Source organism: Phyllostomus hastatus, unplaced genomic scaffold, assembly GCF_019186645.2.
Source record: "Phyllostomus hastatus isolate PE091 unplaced genomic scaffold, TTU_PhHast_1.1 phas_scaffold_585, whole genome shotgun sequence".
Taxonomy (NCBI): domain Eukaryota; kingdom Metazoa; phylum Chordata; class Mammalia; order Chiroptera; family Phyllostomidae; genus Phyllostomus; species Phyllostomus hastatus.
The window spans coordinates 2,294,957-2,316,563 of record NW_025334037.1 but is presented as its reverse complement, the minus strand read 5'-3'; the positions used below and the strand labels follow the sequence as shown (position 1 = coordinate 2,316,563).

The window sequence follows — 21,607 nt, the reverse complement described above, 5'->3', positions numbered from 1 at the left end:
TTTAAGGCTTGCCGTCAGAAGACAACAGTCAAGATAAACAGATCCCTTCTACAAAGCTGGGGGTGAAGTCAACCAAGCAGACGCAGGATGCTGGTGAGGACTGGAGATGGCAAGCAAGTGGAAGAGGCTTCTCCGTAACCAGAGAATTATGACCCAGCCGTTCTGCTCCTGGGTATGTACTAATGAACTGAAAACAGGTGTTCAAACAAAAACAAGAACAGTAATGTTTATAGCAGCTCTATTCCCGATAGTCAAAAGGTGGAAACAACCCAAATGTCCATCAACAGATGAATGGATAAACAAAATGTGACATATCTATGCAATGGAATATTATTCAGTCATAAGAAGGAATAAAATATTTATACATGCTACAACATAGATGAATCTTGAAAACACTATGCTAAGTGAAAGAAGCCAGACACAAAGACCACATATTATATGATTCCACATGTATGAAATGTCCAGAATAAGCAAATCCATTGAGAAAGAAAGCAGACTCATGATTTGCAGGGCCTTGTAGGTGGGGGGGAAAGAGAGGAATGGGAAGCAACTGCTTAATGTGGATGAGGTTTCCCTTCAGGGTGTTGAGAAAGTTTTGGAACTAGAGAGTGATGTTAGGTCCACAACATCGTGAATGTTCTTAATATCATTGAACTGTATGCTTTTAAATGGTTAAAATTGTACATTTTGTGTGATATGTATTTTACAATGATTTTTTTTTCAAGTTTCCTGATGAAGGTCAGAATCCATTCCCCTAGAGTATGGTTGAGGAGAGGGGCAGGGGATTCAGAGTTTGTCACTGAAAGCTGAGGTCTTGTGCCAAGAAACTGGCCAACAGCCTGTGCAGGCAAACCTTGTGCAAGGGTCCCAAGGGGATTCACGATTGAGTAACGCATGCTCTCTGCTCCCAGAGTGTCTATACAGTGCATTGTTCCCACGTGAGGACAGAGTGATGGGTACTGTATATAACAAGGGAGCAAATTCAGGGAAGAAGGGAAGAGAGACATTCTGCTTTGCCATTTGTGAAGTCTTCTTGGGAAAGAAGGTAGTTGAGTAGGTGGGATTTTGGCAGGTAGGTTAGAAGTGGAAGAAGGTTTTCCTGCATAGGCTGGAAGAGTCGGGGAGCATTTCAGAGTGGGGAATGGGTTGATGTGACTCAGGCACAGCGTGGGCGGAGCCATGGAAGAGAGTCTTGAAAGATGAGCTTAAAATGGAGTTAGGTTTGCTAAGAGAATAGATCTTAAAAGTTCTTATCACAAGAAAAAAAAGTTTTGGTAACTATGTATGGTGATGGAAAAAAAAGTTTTGGTAACTATGTATGGTAAAGCAATCAACAATTGTACACCAAAAAGTAATGTTTTATGTCAATTATATCTCAATTTTAAAAAAGAGGGAAAAAAATGGGAATTGGGGTCAGATTGTGGAATGCTTTGAAGGTGGAGCTGAGGAAGTGGGGACCTGGTTTCTGGGCAATAGGGAATCTAGGAGCCCCCTAAGATGAGGAGTGCAATGACTGAGCCTGTGTTTGAGACCACCAGTGTGGGGGAAGATGAACTGAAGGAAGAGAGACTGGGGACAAGAAGATGAGCTGTGGCATCGTCTCTGCAGGGGTCAAGGAGGTCCCCCCAGAGCCATGTCAGTGGGAAGGGGGAAGGTAAGCCAAATCGAGTGACCTTTGCATTAGCCAAAATTCTTGTTTGCTTGGAACAGAAACACATTCAAATTTGATTACACAATTACCAGAATTTCCTGGATCACATAATCAAGAAATCTAGGGCAGTTTCAGACATGGCTGGAATGAATATAGGGGTGATTATGTTCTTTCTAATTAAATTAGTAGTTTGGGTTTCTTTAGATAAATTTAGATCCACTTTTAATTTTTTGAGAAACTTCCCATACTGCTTTCCACAGTGGCTGCACCAGTCTGCATTCCCACTGACAGTGCACAAGGGTTTCCCTTTCTCCATATCCTTGCCAACCCTTGTTGTTTGTTGATTTATTGATGATAGGTGTGAGGTGATATCTCATTGTGGTTTTAATTTGCATTTCTCTGGTGATTAGTGACATTGAGCATCTTTTCATGGGTCTATTGGCCATCTGTATGTCCTCTTTGGAGAAGTATCTATTTGGATCCTTTGCCTATTTTTTAAATTGGATTGTTTGCTTTTTTGGTATTGATTTTTATAAGTTCTTTATAAATTTTGGATATTAACCCCTTACCAGTTGTATCAGCAAATGTGTTCTCTAGTTCTGTGAGTTGTCTTTTTATTTTGTTGATGATTTTCTTTGCTGTGCAAAAAATTTTAGTTTGATGTAATCCCATTTGTTTATTTTTTCTTTTATTTCCCTTGCCTTAGGAGATATATCAGTAAAAATATTGCTATGAGCAATGTCCAAGATTGTACTGCCTATGTTTTCTTCTAGGATTTTTATGGTTTCAGGTCCCTCTATCTTTCAATTCTCCTTGTTATTGACTCTCTTCTCAGGTGACCTGCCTCTCACAGTGGCACTGTGGCACTTGCACTTCCCAGTTTACATCCTATCCTTTCAGAACCCCCAGTATCAAGAACTCCCCCAATAGTTCCAGAAAAGTCACCAAAGTGAATTTATTGGCCCTGTATGGGTCATGCATTTATGCCTCAATTAATCACCAGGGCCAGGGGCATGGGGTGTCCTGATGGCCCAGGGCTGTGTGCCAGGCCCACTCCCACAGTGGGGTCAACCACCCGCACCCCAAGCATAGGGACAATGAGGATGCTGCTGTTATGAGAAGAGGGGGCGCTGGGTGCCAAACAGGCAGAAACTGCAGACGTCCCTTCAAAGCACTAACTCTGTCCCATACACCTCATTTCACCCTCTCAACCATGCTGAGGAGGAAACCGAGGCCGTAGACAAGCTTGTGCTCCCTCCCTACCCCTTGAGCACTTTCTCTGTTCTGAGCGGCACAGTATCTCTGCAGAGGGGCAAACAGAGCCACTGAAGAGGGTCACAGCTGAGAAAATGAGAACTGAAGTGCATGATCTCCAAGCTGAGCCCCTCAAACTGCTTTTCAATCAGACAGCTCGGGCAGTGGTTATAGAGTCTGACTGCTCACTTGTTCGAAGATCAGAGGCTGTTGCCATGAGGCAGGGGAGATGCTCATTGCCTGCGTCATTCCTGTCCTCTGGGTGAAGAGAGGGGGCTCGTGGTTGACCGGGGGTGGTATGAATCTCTAGACATGGGGTATAACCTGTTGTTCGTTCAGAGGCATTCTTTGCAGACAAATGTCATGAACACCGCAGCATCCCTGCCCTTGGCAGGGCATCGAAGGAGAGGGTGATGGGGTGTTTGTTAGGCAGGGGAGAGGGAATTAAGGGCATTCCATGCATACAGCACAGGATGTACAAAGGCACAGAGGCATGCGTAGAGTGACAAGTCTTCATGATGACAAAATTGCCTGAGAACCCAGAATAATTTTCTTGTAGAGAGACAAACTGCTGTGGAAATGGCTCCTTTTGGCATTGCAGCAAACCACAAGCTAAGGCCTCCCAGGTGATTCTGCTCCAGTCTTCATTTTTTGGAATTAATCCACAACTGAGGACAGAGAGCCAGCCGCCCAGACCACTTCTCCAAGGGGCCCTTTCTGCCCTTCTGAGCCATGTGCCAGGTTCAAGGCCTTTGGCTTGGTAGCAGCAATCATAAATCTTGAGCATTTCCTGTTGGGGAGCAGTGCAAGTGATGCAGAGTTGAGAAGGACTGGGCAGAAGGGAAGGGAGCAGAGTTTAATGGTTGCCCAGACCCAAACTGGGGTTGACACGAGGCTCTCTGGGTGAATTGAGATGTTTTAGACATGCTGACATTCCCAGGGGACTAGCCCAGCCCAGGGTGGAAGACAATTTTAGATACCCTGACTACTATTTTTGGAGCCTGGATCACATTAATTCACTACTGCTCCAAGTGGTAGGCAGCCAGGAGGTCTTCAGGGGCCCAGGCCATTTCCCAGCACAGCTCTGGTTCAGTCTGCCTAGAATCTGCAGGCCAGTGCCCCAACCCCCACACCCCCCAGCCACTCCCAAGCTCTGGGTTGCTGTGCATTTCTTAGTTATGTGGTGGCACACAGCACCCAAAGCACACAACAACTTCTCCAGAGAGGATCCTTCATAAACTAATTCGAAGGGATGGGCCACCATCTTAGGATGCAACAGAGGCTATTTCAGCAAATTGTGCGGCCTGGACTCTGGCTAAGTCCGGAGTCAGGAGAAAGATCAGAACAGGAGACATCCAGAAAGTTCTTTGGCCTTCCCTTATCAGAGTTGGTTGACTTGGGCAGGGAGCAGACACTGCAGAGAACAGAGTCAGTTTTCCTGTTGAGCTGAGACTCCCTCTCATGTGCCTATCAGCCGTAGAGAAGCCAAAACACAGGGGAAAACAGGCATCACATGCCTTTATTAGGCAGGTCTGGATGGGATGAAAGGAGAGTGGAACAGAATGTGTTCTGGGAACTTTCCAGCTGAAAGTCAAGAGGAGCAGTCCTGGTGGGCTTGTAACAGGTCATGTTCTCTGTTTCCAAAGCCAGTCCTCACCAATGAGGAGGGAAGAGTATGGGGCATCTCCAGACTTAGGGATGAACCCTGTTCTTGAACTTTGTATTAGAGAGACTTTAGGGGGAGAATAAAAGATGTCATTCCCATTTGTGCCCATACTTGTAAAAACAGAGCATATATTTGAATGTCTTTGTTAGAAGAATTTTAAATGCCTCAGACGAGAAATGGTGCACCTTGCAAAAATGATTTGACTGTCAGGAATGTTGCCTGTTGAATATGGTATAGTCGTGAGTGTGTGTTGTGTGAGTATGTGTGCCTTCATGTACACTGTGTACTTCTGGAGCATCTTGAACGACTGTGTCCTAGCTCTCCCTACCCATGCTTGCAACTGCCTGACTGCTGCTCTGTCTCTTACTGCTGGGCTCGGCTCTCCCTGCCTGGCTTACTACCGCACACAGAGCTCGGCGCTTTGTAGGTGCTCAGTAAATATTTGCTAACTAGAAAAATGGACAAGCGATCTGCGCATGCATCTCAGTGAGTGTCTCTCTCTTCTGGGAGCATAGTCTTGCTTCCATGTCTCTACGTGTCTGTCTCTCTGAGCTCATGTCCCCGCTGGTCCCTGCATCTTTTCTATTTCTTGTCATCTGTTTGTGTCTCCTCTCTCGTTTCTCACGACATAACCCCATCCCAGACACATTCACGTGTACTCTGTCTCTTTTCCTCACCCTGTCTTCTTAAATTACACACACATGTGAATTTTAGAGATGGAAGGAAACTTAGAAATCATCTCGCTTAATTTCTATTTTTTTATGTCTGAGGAAACTGCATCCAGATTGGCCACAATGTATGTAGTAAGGACAAAAGCCAGTCTTTCCCTCCTTCCTCCTTCTCCTCTTCTTCTTCTTTAGAAGTTTTATTTTTAAACGTTTTATTAAGATATAATTTACCTGCCATACAATTAACTCATTTGAAATGTACAATTCAATGGTTTTTCATCTATTCTGAGAATTGTACTGCCATCACCACTATTAATTCCAGGAAATTTTTACCACCCAATAGAAACTCTGGATCTGTGAACAGTCTCTTCTCATTCCCCCTTCCCTCCAAACACAAGGAACCGGTCATCTGATTTCTGTCTCTGTATTGCTCTATTCTGAACATTTCATATAAATACAATAATAAAATGTATGGTCTTTGTGACTGGCTTTTTCACTTTGCCTGAAGTTTTTAAGGTCCATCCATATTTTAGCATGTATCATCAATACTTCATTTCTTTTTATGGGTGAATAATACTCCATTGTTTGAATAGACCACTTTTGACTCATCTGTTAATTAGTTGAGCATTTGGTTTGTTTCTACCTTTTGACTATTATGAGTGAGGCTGTTACGCATATTGTGTACACATGTTTGTATGGAGATGTGTTTTCATTTCTTTGGATATATACCTGGGAGTAGAATTTGTAGGCCACATGGAAAATCTATGTTTAACCTTTTGAGGAACTATCAATTTGTTTTCCAAAGTGGCTGTATCACTTTACATTTCCACCAGCAATGAATAAGGGTTCCCACTTCTCCATATCCGTGCCAATACTTGCTCTTATCTGTATTGTTATTTTGGCCATCCTAATGGGTGTGAAGTAGTATCTCATTGTTTTGATTTGTACGTCCCTGATGGCTAATGATATCGAGCACCTTTTTGTTTGTTTATTGTCCGTTTGTATATCTTCTTTGGAGAAATGTCTATTCAAATCTTTTGTTCACTTTAAGTTATTGTTTGTCTTTTTATTATTGATTCATGAGACTCCTTTATGTATTATGGGTATAAGTTCCTTATAGATATATTATTTGCAAACATTTTCTCCTATTCTGTGGGTTGTATTTTTACTCTCTTGGTAGTATCCTTGTCAGGGCAAATATTTTTAATTTTGATGAAGTTGAATTTATTTGTTTTTTTCCCTGTAGTTGTCTGTGCATTTGGTGTTTTATCTAAGAAGGTATTGCCTATCCAAGGACACAAAGATTTACCTATGTTTTCATCTAAAATTTTTATAGGTTTAGCTCTTCCATTTAGGTGTTTGATCCACTTTGAGTTAACTTTTGTATATAGTATAAGGAAGGGGTCCAACTACATCCTTTTCCTGTCATGTCTAGTTTTCCAGAACTATTTGTTGAAAATACTTCTTTCCTCATTGAATTATCTTGGCACACTTGTCTAAATCAGTTGACTGTAAATGTAAGGGTGTCTTTATGGACTCTCAATTCTGTTCCATTGATTCTGTGTCCACCTGTATGTTATCCAATATCATACTGCCTCACTGTAGTTTCATATTAAGCTTTGAAATGGAGAGGTGTGAGTCATCCCTTTTCCCCCTCTTTTCTCAAGATTGTTTGGTTATTCTTGGTCTCTTGCATTTCTATTTGAAATTTAGGATCTGCTTGTCAAGTTTTGCAAAGAAAAGGGAGCTAGGACTTTAATAGGGATTGAATTGGCCTTGTAGGTTGATTTGGAGAGTATTTCCATCTTAATAATATTAAATCTTTTGATCCAGAGCACATGACGGCATTCTATCTATTTAGATATTCTTTAATTTTTTTCCACAATATTTTGTTGTTTTCAGAGTAAAAGTGTTCCATTTCTTTTCTTGAGTGTATTCCTCAGTATTTTGTGATTTTTGTTGCTATTGTGAAAAATTGCTTTCTTAATTTCATTTTCAGATTGTTCTTTGCTGGTGTATGGAGACATAATTGATTTTTGTGTATCAATCTTGTATCCTGCAATGTTGCTAAACTCATTTATTAATTCTAATAGCTTTTTAGTGGATTTTTCGGGATTTCCTATACACAAGATCATGTCATCTGCAAATAGAGATGCTTTTATTTTTTACTTTTTAAAAATCAGAATCCTTAGGGCCTATTTCAGAGGATTTTTATTTTATTAGAAGGGTCCCAAAAAGAGATTTGTGATTGGCCTAGAAAAGTTATTAAAGCAGTTATTTCCCAAAATTCATTGATCTCAGTTCTAAATATTAGATGTTTGAAACAGACTTGAACTTAAACCTGATAATCTGAGAAATTCCACTAACAGCTGTATCAGTTTGCTAGGACTATCATAACAAAATACCACAGACTGTGTGGCTGAAACAACAGAACGTTATTTTCTCACAGTTCTAGAGAAGTTCAAGATCAAGGTGTCAGCAGTTAATCAGGTGTCTCGGATGGCCTCTCTCCTTGGCTTGCAGATGGCCACCCTCGTGCTGTGTCCTTATGCAGTCCTTCCTCTCTTCACACACATCCCTGGCGTCTCTCGGTGCCCCAATTTCCTGCTCTTGTCAGGACACCAGTCAGTTTAACTCAGGGCCCACCCAAACGGCTTTGTTTTCACTTACACCTCTTTAAAGGCCCTCGCTCCACATACAGTCACATCCTGAGGTGTTGGGCCCAGGGCTTTAGTGTATAGATTTTGGGGAGAACATCGTTCATTTCACAACAGTAACTTTCTTGGTTCTCCTCTGAAAGATACGATCTCTGTTTAGCTGTAACTAGTGGAGCCAGTTACAACTTCACCATGACTGCCAAATGAGAGTGATCTACAGTCAGAATTAAAAGGCTGTGCTCTGGTCTCTGAGTTAAAGGATCATTATGTGTGGGTCTGCATGTTCCTTGAGCTATTTCACCAGGGTTTACTCTGCAGTCCCGTTAAGGAGGGTTGATGACCAGCTCTCAGACTCAGGCAAGCTAATACCTACCTAGAACCTCTGTAGTGCCTGCTCTAAAAAGCAGAAGTAATTCCAGATTCTGCTGTTAAACAGCATGGTGATGTGCTCACGAAAGAAGTCCTTCTATGAAGTGATATTTGAAGTTAACTGCAAAGACTCCTGTAAACATTAAAGTTCTTAAATATAAGAGCTCACTCCAGTTTTGTTCTCTTTCGAGGGGTTTGTCAGTTTTGGCGGATCCACTCAAGATGTAACCATTCTTTGTCCTATACTTTTTACAATACCCAAAAGCAAGGTGCTGCTGATGTCAACTAGCTGTGTCAATAGGAACTCAAAATCAAGACTTCCCTTGACGTCACCGGAGCTGAGGAGTCACCCACCTTGGCTGTACTTATCTTCCTCTTTCCTTTGCATTCTCTGCTCCCTTTTCCAGTCTTTTATTTTTAACTTTCTTGCCTTCTGAGTGTTGTTGTTTTTTTTACATCTGGTCACAAACCCTTTTAGGAGGTAGGCAGTTGTAAATCAGATATACAGAAATCAATAAAAACCAGTAGAGTCCACAGCAGATTTGCCCCCAGATAACTCAGTTCTTGCAGGTTCAGCAGTTATGCCCAGGGGGGGTATCTGCCAGGAGGGTGAAAGGCGAGGGGGCACTGCCTTCTGAAAGAGGGGGTGGGTTGCTGGCTCCCAGAGGCTCAAGGGAAAAAATGGACTCTGGCCTCCATCCATGCACTTCTCATTTGGCCTCAAGGGAGAGCTCTGTGTTTCCATTTCATCCAGCTTAGATTTTTCCAACCACATCAGTGGCATTTTCTTATCTCCTGAGGATCTGCTTCAGAGCCAAAGTATCTCCTTTAGGCCTTACAAAAGGTCAGTGGGAATGAATTGCCGTATTTGCTTCGGAGGGGAAGGCCAGCAGTATGTTACTGCAGCACAGAGGCATGGGAGACCAGGGACACTCAATCAAGCTGTCTGTTGTCAGGCTACCACTTTCCTCGCCCTGAGCCGGGGGAGGCCATCGCTCTGGCCACGACTCCAGGGAGTCAGAAGTTTGAGTCACTGCACAGAATGGCTGCCATGAGGCCACACGGTGGTTTTGTAACCAGCTCACAAAGGAATGGCCTCCCTGCTTTGAAATCCTGGTTCTCGCCCCAACAGGAGCTTTGCTCAGGAAATGGAAATTCATGGGAAGTCAAAAATAAAAATAAAAATTAATCTACAGAATAAGAATACCAATCAGTTAGTTCATTTATTAAAAATGAGTGTCAAGTTGCCCACTGTAAGGACCGTGAAGTTGTCAGACCATTTGGACCGACCATTCACGTCCTCTCGGGGAACGACAGTATACTAACCTTTGCAAAGAGAATTTCCTAGAAGGGGCTTTTCCTCTCCTCTCCATCAGGAAAAAGTGTTCCAGCTGCCAGGTCCAGGTGCTGGGGTCAGGTCGGGGGAGAGAGTGAGGTGGTTGGGGCTCACTGAGGGTGCCCCTCCCCTCCCCAGGAGGGAGACTCGGGCTCCGAGCAGGCCTGCAGGGAGACCGCAGGTCCCAGAGATGTCTGAGTTGACCTCCCAGGTGTCCCTGGTTTTCTCAAGTTGTGCATCCCTGTTACATCACCACTGGTTTTCAGTTAGCCTTGTCCCTTCTTAGGGTTTTTCAGAGATGTGTGCATTTAAAGTGGGTTAAAGAATAATTTGAGTCAACATTTGCCAAACCTGAATCAAATATCAAATACTGGGGATACAAAACTGAGAAAGATTGGGTTTTGAAGGATGAATAGGAGTCTGCGTGAAAACTACTGAACTGCTGTTAGCCAAGTGGAGGAGACCAACCTGAAAACAAATACAGTCATACCTTGGTGCTCATTGGCTTCAGAATTCGTCCTACCCTGTACTCCTCTCATTTTGATGAGAAAAAAAAAATTGTTTCAGTGCTTGGCGCTTGCTCAGGACTCGTTGCACTTGCTGGAACTTGTATGAGTCACAACACTGCCCCAGGAGAGAAAGCATTTCATTGTTCAATACTTACCAGTTTCAGCACTTGTCACAAGTTCTGGAATGAATTAAAGAGAAGTACTGAGATACCACTGTAATTGCAAAATGTTAAAGCAGGATTGGCAAATATTTTTAAATAAAGAGCCAAATAGTAAGTATTTTAGCATTTGTGAGTCAGGTAGAGTCTGTTTCAAATACTAACCTCTGCCCTTGTCCTGCAAAAACAGCCATAGGCAATATGTAAATGAATGACCGTGGCTATATTCCAATAAAACTTTATTAACAAAAACAGTCAGTGAGTCAGGTTGAGCTCACAGGCCATAGTGTGCTGAAACCTGAGTAAGAAGAATTCATCATAGTAGGGGAATGTTACTACTACTACTACTAATAATAATAATGATGATGAAAGCTACCATTTTGATAGCTTGCTCTGTGCTAGACCCTGTACCAGGCACTCTATATAGAGTGTGCATATATTTGTGTACTAGTTTTTTACAACAATTTGTGAGGACACTGAGATTTAACAGCCAAAGTCACCGAGTTTTACAAAATAAAACCCCACCTATTTGCCTCTACGGTCTATGTTCCTAACTAAACAATTGAAAATTCTGAAAGGAAATGAGCAGAAGATGTTGGTGTGGCAAGGGTCGTGGGGTGGCTCCTGAAGAATAGAGTCTCCCGTGGAGAAAGATGGCAGAGATGGGCCTTCGGGCAGAAAGAGCACAAGGAAGGCTTCAAAGTACAGGTTGTTCTGGAAACCGGGGCCTGAGGTGATACTGGGGTGTGGGGTGCCTTGGTGGTAGTCTCTGAAGAAGAAACAGGAGAGGTTGGTGAGCTTAGAGCAGAAAGTGCCACATACTCCAGTGAACCTGACCTTTATCTGTGGACCAGGAGACAGCTCTAGTCTTCTGGATATGCTACATCAGACTCCGCTGAAGGGCTGTTAGCCCTACAGATTCCTGGGCCCTGCCCCCAAATATTTTGATTCAGTAGATCTGGGATGGGCCCAGGAGTGTGCATTTTATCAAACACCTCAGACAATTCTAGTAGGCATTCTCAGGTTTGGGAATCAGTGTATTAAATGTCACCAGAATGTTTTACTCAAAGAGGAAATATAACCAAAGTTATGTTTTAGGAAGTCCACTTCCACTTGGAAAATGGATTACTTCATCAGGAGAACCTACCCTCCCAGGGGTCTATTTTCTGGTTAGTTATCAGATTCTCTTATCTGGAAAGGCAGGCAAAAATTCCCAGAAGCTTCTGCATTTCCAGAAGCTTCTTAAACCCTGGATTGAACTCTATGCTGTTCACCAAACAATTAACTCAAGGAGAAATATTATGTAAATAGCAGACTGCCATTTAACAGACAGAACATCTGTGAATCTGAAGTTAAGGACAATACCTTTCCCAAGATGAGTTGGCGAATTGTTCACCAGAAAAAGCTCTTCTGGTCATGTTTCTTTTGTAAAAGTGGTGCTGGTGCTGGTGGCTGACATCACTGTTGCTGGGTTCTCTATTGCCCTAGAAGCCTCATCATGGTGTGTGGAACAGAACCCTGGGCTGGGAGTCCTACTACCTTGAGTTCAAATCCTATTTACAGCACTTAGTAATCACAATGCCTGGAGCAAATGACTTATCCTTTCTGAGCTTTAGTTTTCTCATCTGCAAAATGGGAATAATAATGCCATGCAGGGCTGTTGTAAGGACTGAATAAGATAAAGGACATAAAGAGTCAGGTAGAGGGCTTGGTACAATTAATATTGGTTCTCTTCTGCTGATGCCTTGGAGTAGTTTTTGTGTGCTCCCTATCTTTCCATCGCAAAAAGATGATGGCCCCCCTGGAGAGAGACCCTCTACAGTTGCTTCCTGTCTCATATCATTAAGCACCAATACGATGCAATTCCTATCCCTATGCCATCAGTTTGCTATTGGGAGACCTATTCCCAAGCTCCTGCCTTCACCCTCCCCCCTTCTACTCTCCCAGGTCATTTCACATCACTGTTGACCATGGTCTGCTCTCAAGGGGTGTTTAAAGACTCAAACCCTGCAGCTATTTGCATAGATTTGGGTACCAAGGGAACTGCTCTGTTTACTTTAGCTTGCCTTCTGTGTCCATAGCCTCTGTTCAGTGAGCATCTTTTGAGTGGATCAAATTACAAATGCAGTTCAGCTCAGATTTTTTGGTGCAAAAAAATAAAAGACTTCAACCAAGATCTACAATGGCTCCTATCCCCTCCATTGGCCTTGGTGGCCAAGGTTTGAGCTTCTTTCTTGTCCTGCAAACTGGAGTCTTCCCCTGAAATTGTGGGGCTGGGGTCCAGGGCAGAGGGTGTCAAGCCTGTTCACACAGCCTCTCATTATTCAGGTCTAGGGAGGGTTAGCATTCAGATCCTGTCCAACTCTGAGCTAGGAAATAGGTGGAGTGAGTCCTTGGAGATTAACCAGAAGGAGGCAACATCATTTGAAGATTGAAATTTGACTACACAAACTTGTCATTATGTTCACCAGGTTATTGTTTAGGCAGGAACATGGAAGCTGGTCAAACCTACTCCCTTCTCTGGAGCCTCAGTTTAAATGTGTGTGCAGTAGAGGGAAAACTAGGGAACAGGTGTAATGGGGGTGGGAGATTCAGAGGTTTGGGCTGTGGTTTCTGGGAGGATGCTGAATCCAGACATAGGGGCAAAAAAGGCAGAAGGAGGAGCAGGTTTTGAGGAAAGGGGCATGGTGATAAGTTTCATTAGGGAATAACTTAGGGCAAGATAACTTACTCTAGATCTGAGTTTCCAGCTCAAACTCTCAGGTAGGCAGCAGAGCAGCAAGGTGAGAAAAGCATATGGTGTTGAGAAAGACTCTGTAGAGCCCACTTTACAAATGCTAGGATGTTTGCCAAAAAAAAAAGCCAGTACAAGCCACTTTAAGCAAAAGGGAGTATTCATTTGTTCTTGAAACATAAAAGGCCAGGGATATCAGGCATAGCTTGATCAAGGCCCTAGATGGCAGGCTCACAACCAAGTTTCTTGGTGGCACTTTGCTCTCTCTTTCCCAGTGATTCCATTCTTAGACAAGTTCTTCTTCACCATCACAAGAAGGATTCTGTTTTCACCCTCTTATATTCAAGTTCTGCAATTAAAAGTAAGAATCTACTCAGGATGCCCAGCAAAATCTTATTATGTCTTATGGTCTCCAAGCAGGTCACAGGCTCACCCTTGAACCAATCATTGTTGCTGGAAGGATGTGATACAAATATGTCCAAAGACTGCCTCCACCCCTGGGATGGCAGTCAGATCTCTCGCTACTGTTGCATGGCTGTTCTCAGTAGGCAACATGGGCCCTGAACTCATGGGGCATGGGTTGGCAGCTTAGAAGATTGAGATCTCATGGTGAAGGAACACATCCCCACACCGGTGGTTGGTGTCACAGTCTGCTCTTCACCCCCTGGAAGGCCCATCACTGAGCCTGCAGCAACTCCTTCTTTGATCTCCTGAGGCACCTATGAGGCCAGATCTGCCCTGAAGCCCAGGGCCAGGTTATTGGGCCCATTTCCACAGCTTCTGAGAACTGGGATCCCCAGAGTGGATAGAACAGTAGGTAGCACTTGAGCTGGGAGTGCTCCATCCCAGTAAGGAAAAGCTATTGCTTCTCTTTGTCTCAGATGATGCAACTGCTTCCTGTCTACCCTAAGGAAGGTAGACAGTGAAGCTGCTCCTGTCTACCTGGGGCAGATGCTGAGGAAGGACGTCCTATTCTATGCCTCAACTAGAGTTGTCCTTGCTGGCCCAGAGGCAGAGCTGATCTGGAACAGTCAAGGTTCCCCTGTCAGGAAATGTCTCCCAGTACTCTTGTTCTGTCTCTACTGAGATGAGGGAAGAGTGGAAATGAGTCCAAGTGCTTTCTTAAGAAGGGTTGGAGACCCCATTTTGAGCACAGGAGACCCACATTTTAATCCTGAATCCGTTTCCTAGCTGTGTGACCTAGAGCGAGTCATTGTACTTCTCTGAGGCTCAGTTTCCTCATCTGTAAAAATGAAGCTACAATACCTTCCTCACAGAGCTGAGAGGGTTCAAGAGCTAGAATGTGCACACTGTGCTGGGTGTGTACACATGGTAAAGCAAGGTTTGAGTCCTAGAGTCCTTTCTTGCAAGAGAAGGGATCCACCAGATGTTGAGTACCCACAGCTGGGGCACAGAAGAAAGCGCTCCGCTCTCAGGCTTGGCAGATGCGGTCCACGTGCAGGAAAGAGAAACCACTGTGTGGCAGATGGGGGCAGCTGCACAGTGCTATCACAGACCAGAGAGCACACGGCATCTGGGAAAGGTCAGGGAAGGCTGCCCCGGGAGGCCGCCTTGAGGGACACACTTCCAAGCCCCAGAGCCTGCCACAGTATCTGACACTGGGCAGGCACTCCACAAGCACTTCTTGAATGAGGGAAGGATTTGGGCAGGCTCTGGGGAGGCCAGCTTTTCCTTCTCACTTTCCAAACCAGTTCCTCCACAGAGACCCTGATGGGCACTCTCAGAACAAAGCCAGGAAGGGAGGGGGAGATGAGGGAGAGGGAGGAGCAGCACAGAAAGGCACACTGGGGACTGGATGTTCATTTATTGTTTTATTTTTATTTCCTGGGGGATAGGACTGTTGCCGAATCAAGGAAGAATTTTTATTTTTATTTGAAACAAAGTTCCCATGGTGGTAGAGTTCCAGTCCTGGCTTTTCAGACTGGCTGCTCCGGGCGGTCTGGCTGGCCTGGACAGAGCTCATGTCCTGGACAAGCAGCGGTGTCTTGCTCCATCCTCATCCCCGTCCTGAGGAATGGACGTCTTCAGGTGCAGAGGCCAGAAGACCCAAAGGAGAGGTATGGGCTCGGACTCAGTGTCACTGTTGGCCTCTGAGAGAGTCTGCATGTGCAGTGTGGGCTGGACTGGCTGCTGTCGGGTCTCCTTGTGGCTCATCAGGCAGGTTTGGCTCCTCCGGTCTTCTCCCTGAAATAAGGGGCATCAGTTCCCAGAGGCCCGCCTCCCAGGAATGAGGGCTCCAGGTGACGGGTTGCCAGGACCCCCAATATCAGAGTCCCTTTGTCAGAGCCAGGGCTGGGCCATGTGCCTGGGTTTGGGACAGGAGGCCATGACCACCTTGCAAACCCTCGTGGGTCCACTCTGTTGGGAAGGAGGGGGTTGCAGGGGCGCCATGGCAGCAGATGCTGGGGTGATGGCACATTTGAGCACCTGGGTGGTGACACATTTGAGCACATACCAGCAGCCGTTTGGGGCAGGTGTTGGCTGGTTTTCCAGGTGGACATAGAAGGGCCAGGGGGGCCTGCTCTATGGCTTCCTGCTGGGTTTTGGCTAAAGCTGAGGGCCTATTGATAAGTTAATTCTGAAAGTCACTTTGCAAAGTACCCCTGGATGGTCACACAGAAGCCTGAAGGTGGCAGAGGAGTCCTTGCCCTTTGTGGGGTTTTATTGGTGGACTCCCAAGGGAAAAATCTGACCATGTGTCAGGCAGGCAAAGCAGGAAACCCAGACACATCAGCGAGAGAAAACCTCAGCTGTTGACTTGGGGAAGCTCGGTGGGAACGGGGAGCGAGCAAGGCCATCCACTAGTCCAGGTGATGTGTGCCCATGTCACCACTCCAGTAAGGGGAAAATGGAGCCAATTCTACCCCACTTCTCATGTGAGGAACTCCAAGGCCATGGTGGGGCCATAGTTGAAATCAGCCCCAGAGGGGCCACTTGGCTTCCCAAGTCTTCATAAACAACAGCGTTCGTTCCCTTAACCTTCTGCATCATCAAGTACGTCCTTAACCTTCTGCATCATCAAGTACGTGATACAATTCTTTCACTCACTCGTTCATTCATTTATTCATTCATCTGTTCAAGAAACTCTGAAAGGTGACTTATCCACTGGCCCTGCCTTGAAGGAGCCCACTGTCTAGGACATGATTTTTTTTAGGATTTAGAAGGTTTTTTTCATGAAAAGAGCGTTAAACGTGGATTCAGAGAAGATAAAAAGTTAAAATGAGGACTCTGGACCGGAGGATCTTACAGGTTCCTCTCTCGTTCATAGTTTATGATTCTTCACATGACTACCCATCTTATTTTTGTCACATATCTTGGCTCTGCCCACTAATAAATACTATCTTTAGCAAGTTACTTGACTTTGTTTTCTCTTCTGTAAAGTGTGGATAAAACTGATACCCGCTTCTCAGAGCTACTGTTAGAATTCAGAGAGATAAAGCACAACAAGCACTTGCACTGGCCTGGCAGACAGTCACTACGCCGGCAACACCATCCATTGCTGTTGCCCTGGAAACTATAATGAGTAAAAGGAACTGTGTGTAGAAAGCACGGCACAGTGCTTGGCACGAAGGTAGTGTTCAAAAACGTTGTTATTGCTACTACTGCCGCTGTTGGTTTTACATTACGAATGGCCATGGCCCAAGGAAACAGTAAAAAATACGTGCTGTCATCCTGGTAATGACACACCAAAACAGAGACACCAAGAGATATTAGGATAATTAATTACAGGTCCGACCAGGAATACAAGGTTTCTGGAACAAACAGCTCTGTCAATCCAGACAGAGGCTAGGCTCGCCCACAGAGAGCGGCAGCTGCTGGCTGCGCTCTCTCCCCAGTGCTGGGGACCACACTCGTGGAGGCAGTGTCCTGGTGTTGAAGCTGAAGCTCTGGCTCCTAACGAAGTGTGGCTGGGAAGAGGGTTGGCGGGGAAAACGTGCCCTGTGAAAAGGCTCACCAGAGTTAATTAAGAGGACTTTCATACTTCTTCCACTCTGGAGATTTTTGCCTCTGCTAGTTGATGGAAATTGGCCATATACCTTAGGGACACTGGATAGCAAAAAGGATGAGAACAGCTGATCCACTAAACCAAGGATTACAAGATAAAGTGACAGAGTTATGAGAAAGGGAGAACATGGAGCCCAGAAGAAGAGCATCAGAGGAGGAAGTCAGGGCAGGCTTCCTGGTAGAAGTGACCGTTGAACTGAGTATTAAGTATGAGCAGAAAGTGGCCAGAGAATTCTAGATAGGAAGTTCCACAGCAAGGCTCAGACCATTGGTGCCCAAGTGACCCATGACCATCAGGGAGAAACTGTTCTCTTTTGGTAATTGTTCAGGACACCAGGAGACTGTCTTCCCACCCCCTTTAACAATTCTATTATTTATTATGCAAGTATTATGCAAGAAAAAATGGAAAATAGAGATATAAACATTTAAAATATGTTAAATTGACTTTATTCATAATTTCACTGAATCCAACTTTGGGTTTTAACCTTCTGGACTTCTCTTCCCCCTGCTTCCATGGAAAAAGGTAGCCCTACATTCATCCACTTATATTCCACCTAAAATGCATACACCTAAAAATACACAGGATTTTTAAATGAAAGTAAAATCATACCACCTGATTTTCTCCCCAATCAGTATATTGTGAACAAAAATGACTGTCTAAAGCATCAAGCCTTTGTGCATTTTAACCACCTGTGATGGAAATATTCTGAAATGAAACTTGCACTCCTGTCTTTTCCACGGAGCCGCCCGAGCTGTGCTTCACGCATTCCCACAGCGCTGGTTCCAGGCCGTGAACCAGGCCTGAGCTCAGTGACTAGGAAGGTGTCTGAACAGCCCAGACTCTATGCAGAACCAAATTTTTAAATTAGATTTAACCTGTATAAACTGGAGGGTGTCATGTGTAAACATTTTGGATTTTAGCTTTTTCTGGGGAAAAAACTGGAAGATTTGGCCAAGAGAGACAGGTATTTTTTCATAACCTCAAAACTAAATAGTAGCTGCCCCCGTCAGATGGAGCCTGTCCTCTCACCTCTGCCACGCTCCAGAACGCTGTCGCTCACCTCGTCGGCCTGGCCCATCAAGGACGTCAGTCTGCTGTTTCTGCGTGAATCCTGCTTTCCAGAAGCTGCTTGCCCATGGATGCAAAGCCTTCTCAATCTGTTTGTTAGTGATATGGTATCGTCCACTAATTCAACAAACATTTAGCGAGTGGCTATTCTGTGTTTTACTCTGCCCTGGATGTGGGTCAAAAATATATATATTTATTAAAATAATCATAAAAATATAAATAGAAGTATAGTCCCTGCTGTGAGGTCCTTGGAGGACAGCTGAGTGGAGGTCTGGGCAAAGAGCTCTGGGGGAGTGCAGCAGTGGGGTGAGCTGAATAATCCACCCCTACCCACTGCCAGGATGTCTACGTCCCAGTCCCTGGAACCTGTGAATATGTTACCTTAAACGGAAAAGGGGCCTTTGCAGACATGATTAAAGCAAGGATCCTGAGATTGGGAGATTGCCCTGGATTACCTGCATGGCCCAATGTAATCCCAAGGGTCCTGATAAGAAGGAAGCAAGACTGTCAAAGTCAGACTAGAAGGAAATGTGAGGATGGAAGCAGAAGTCAGAGAGAAGACCACCCTGCTGGCTCTGATGATGGAAAGGGGCCCCAGCTGAGGAACACAGCCTCTGGAAGCTGGAAGAGCGAGGAAATGGACTCCCTCCCAGAGGCTGCAGAGGGAAGAAGGCCCTGCCGACACTCTGGTTTTAGCCTATGGAGACTCATTTTGGCATTCTAACCCCCTGAATTGTAAGATAATGCATTCACATTGTTTTAAGATGCCAAATTTGTGGTAATTTGTGATAGCAGCCATAGGAAACAATAAAGGAGTAACTTTTTCTAGGGTAAAGTGGTGGAAAGGGTTTATGAAGAAGGGGATATTTGAACTGGGTCTTGAAGGATGAGTAGGACCTCATCAGTTATAGAAAGGAGGTAGAAAGGAGCCCATGCTCAACCAAAGGACATATGTAAAGAGCATAAAAAGCAGGGCATGTTTGGGTTGGCTGTTGGTCTCTTGTGGTTGGAAAGTAAGTCGTATAAAGGCTGAAATAGGGGATGAGGCCAGAGAGAGGGGCCGGGATCTCAACTTGGAACTGGTCCCATGGAAAGACAGAGTCCTCAAAGGTTCTAAGAAAGGAAAAGATAATCCAATTGATGTTTTAGAGAGACTGCTCTGACGTCTTGTGGAGGGTGGTTGGAAGGGGCTGGACCACAGGCAAGGAGACCCACGAGGCTGTTACGGTGACAAGGGTCACACAGTCATGGCAGGGGTGGTGGCCGTGGGCAGGAAGTGATCAAAGACTTGTCTGAACCAGGGTTGGCAGTCCTCAGGGTCTAACTGAGGAGGGTGGCAGAGAGGCAGGAATAATGACTGCCAGGCTTTTAGCTTGGGCATCATTCACTAGGGCTCAGGAAGAGTAGGTTTGGGGAGGGCAGGGCCGGGGAGGGGAAGAAACTGTGGGTACTGTCTGCGACTTGGTGAGTGGGAGGGGCCCACTGCGCACTTGGGAAGAGTTATCCAAGGCAGTTGGCAATCAAATCTCTGTAGCTATATTATCTCGGGTTCAGATTAAAGTCATCTGCATTCCTTCTGCACCCTGGCAGGGGTAAGGAGGAGGGGGCCCTAGGACCCAGAGGCTCAGGGGTGTGCTAGTAAATGTTTAACAGCCGACTCTCTGAGGGAAAAAAAACACCTTGATATGTAGCATTTGCTGATTCCTGTGGTGTAAATACTCCCATCGTTATTAATTTCAAGGTACTAACTCCACCTCACTGAACATGGAGGTGGGAAGAGATGCACAGTAGCACATCATACACAATGTTTCTGCCACACAGATACGCTGGAAATAAATCATCTCAAGAGCGTAGATCATAGTAAAGTATAGCAAAATATTCAGAGCATGATTATTTGGGGGATTTATTTCCTTTGTAATTTAATTTTTAATGATGTCTGTGTTTAATGACCAGCTCACAAAATTGTTGACAATTTTATGTTCAGCTCTCGTGAGCTGTTACGAGCAGGCTCCTGCATATTCACCACTGGAGAGGGTCCAACAAAGAGCATGTGGGAAGGGCCTGGAAATACACCTCCTCTTCAGCCAGGCTGGGGGACTCCCCAATGTCATACAAGTGAGAAGACAGAGCCAGCTCCAGGACCTAGGAGGTAGCTCTCCGTGCCCCATTCTTCCTGCTGACCCGTCGGTGCCCTGGTCAGTCCTGTAGACCCAAGAATACCATGTGGTCCTTGACCCCAGGATGATGACTCATGGCACCCTGGAGTGAGTGACTCAGGGAAGAGGCCGCTGGGCGGCCTGGAACAAAGAGCACCGGACAAGATTTATCTCTGCCAGGAGCTAAATGGGAAGCTCAGATGCTTTTCCACTGTTGCCGGTGCCTTTGAACTACCTCCAATTGAGCAATTGCACATATTTCCAAGAAGCAAAAATTTTTTCAAGTAGATTTGCTTTAAAAAAAGAGTTGCTGAAGTGAACGAGCTGGAGAGGGAACCTGGGGAGTCGTTCTGGCTCACTTCTTGCTGTGGCCTGGGTGGCGGTAGGCGGATGGAAGTCTGGCCCTGGGGTGACCACTGTTCAGGGGGCCTAGAACCTGGGTCCAAGGCATTTCAGCACTTCTCCTCTTCCTCCATGGTGACATTTAAGGTCCAAGGGGCTCTCCAACTGCCCCTTGGAAGCCACCCTAGTGCCCCAGGTCATCTGTTCAGGCTGGCATTTGACAAGATGTCCCTCATACCTCCTGTCAGTCCTTGGTCAGCAGGTGACCTCTGAATCAGCCTTCTCAAAGTACCTTCAGTTCTGGCAACTCTGCTCCTGGGCGGAAAGATGTTATTGTGCTCTTTACTCCTGGCCCCCTACCTGCCCCCTGGGATACAGGAAACTGAGGATTTCTAAAGGCATTATCTGCCAGTCATTCCTGTTTCCTCCTCTCTTTGGGTTTTCTTCTCAGGATTCTGTTTGGGAAATGGGGTCCAAGACCTCTCTGCTCTCAGGTTTAGGGCTCTTTACCCACCTCCCCGGGGAAGCAGACTCTTGCCCTTTCTCGGGGACCCACCTCTCCTGTCTCCCCCTCGCCCTGTAATCTTTTACTAGTCTCGGGTGTGTGCATGGAGATTTACTTTTACTTAGGATGTTTTGTCCCCACATCTCTGTTCTGTAACATGGGCACTCTCCGTTTCCCTAAGTGCTGGCCCTTGGTGACACATAAGGCAGAGACACACTCCTGTTGTGTACCTCTTGCTGCTACAGCCCTTCCCAAGACAGTGAGTACAGAATGACCTTGCTGTTTGCATGAGGGGAAGGGCAAGGCAGCAGGGGTGGGGGTGTTCTGTTTTACATGTGCCATCTCTTCCCCCACCCCCTCCCCCCAACTCCCCCTTCCCCACTGAGCACCACACCAGCTCTTGAACTCTTCTTCTGGGAGCTGGCCAGCCTCTCCTCCTGGATGTGGCCCTGGTGCTGTCGGAGAAGATGCTGGCTCACTGCTAGGGCTAGGGGTTCTGAATCAGGG

At 45.4% G+C, this 21,607-nt stretch overlaps 1 protein-coding gene across 3 annotated transcripts in view; it reads left to right on the top strand.

Moving 5' to 3' along the window:
- The window catches only part of IRAG1 (inositol 1,4,5-triphosphate receptor associated 1), a 115,550-nt gene that overhangs the window by 11,262 nt on the left and 82,681 nt on the right, over positions 1 to 21,607 (top strand). For 2 of the 3 annotated variants that reach the window (XM_045825584.1, XM_045825583.1), the window contains exon 2: positions 14,859 to 15,080. The exons of the other annotated variant lie outside the window; for it this stretch is intronic. In XM_045825584.1, coding sequence (XP_045681540.1) covers positions 14,985 to 15,080 — 96 coding nt within the window. In that variant the 5' untranslated portion in view covers positions 14,859 to 14,984. The remainder of the gene's footprint in view (positions 1 to 14,858; positions 15,081 to 21,607) is intronic. 3 annotated transcript variants of the gene reach the window in all.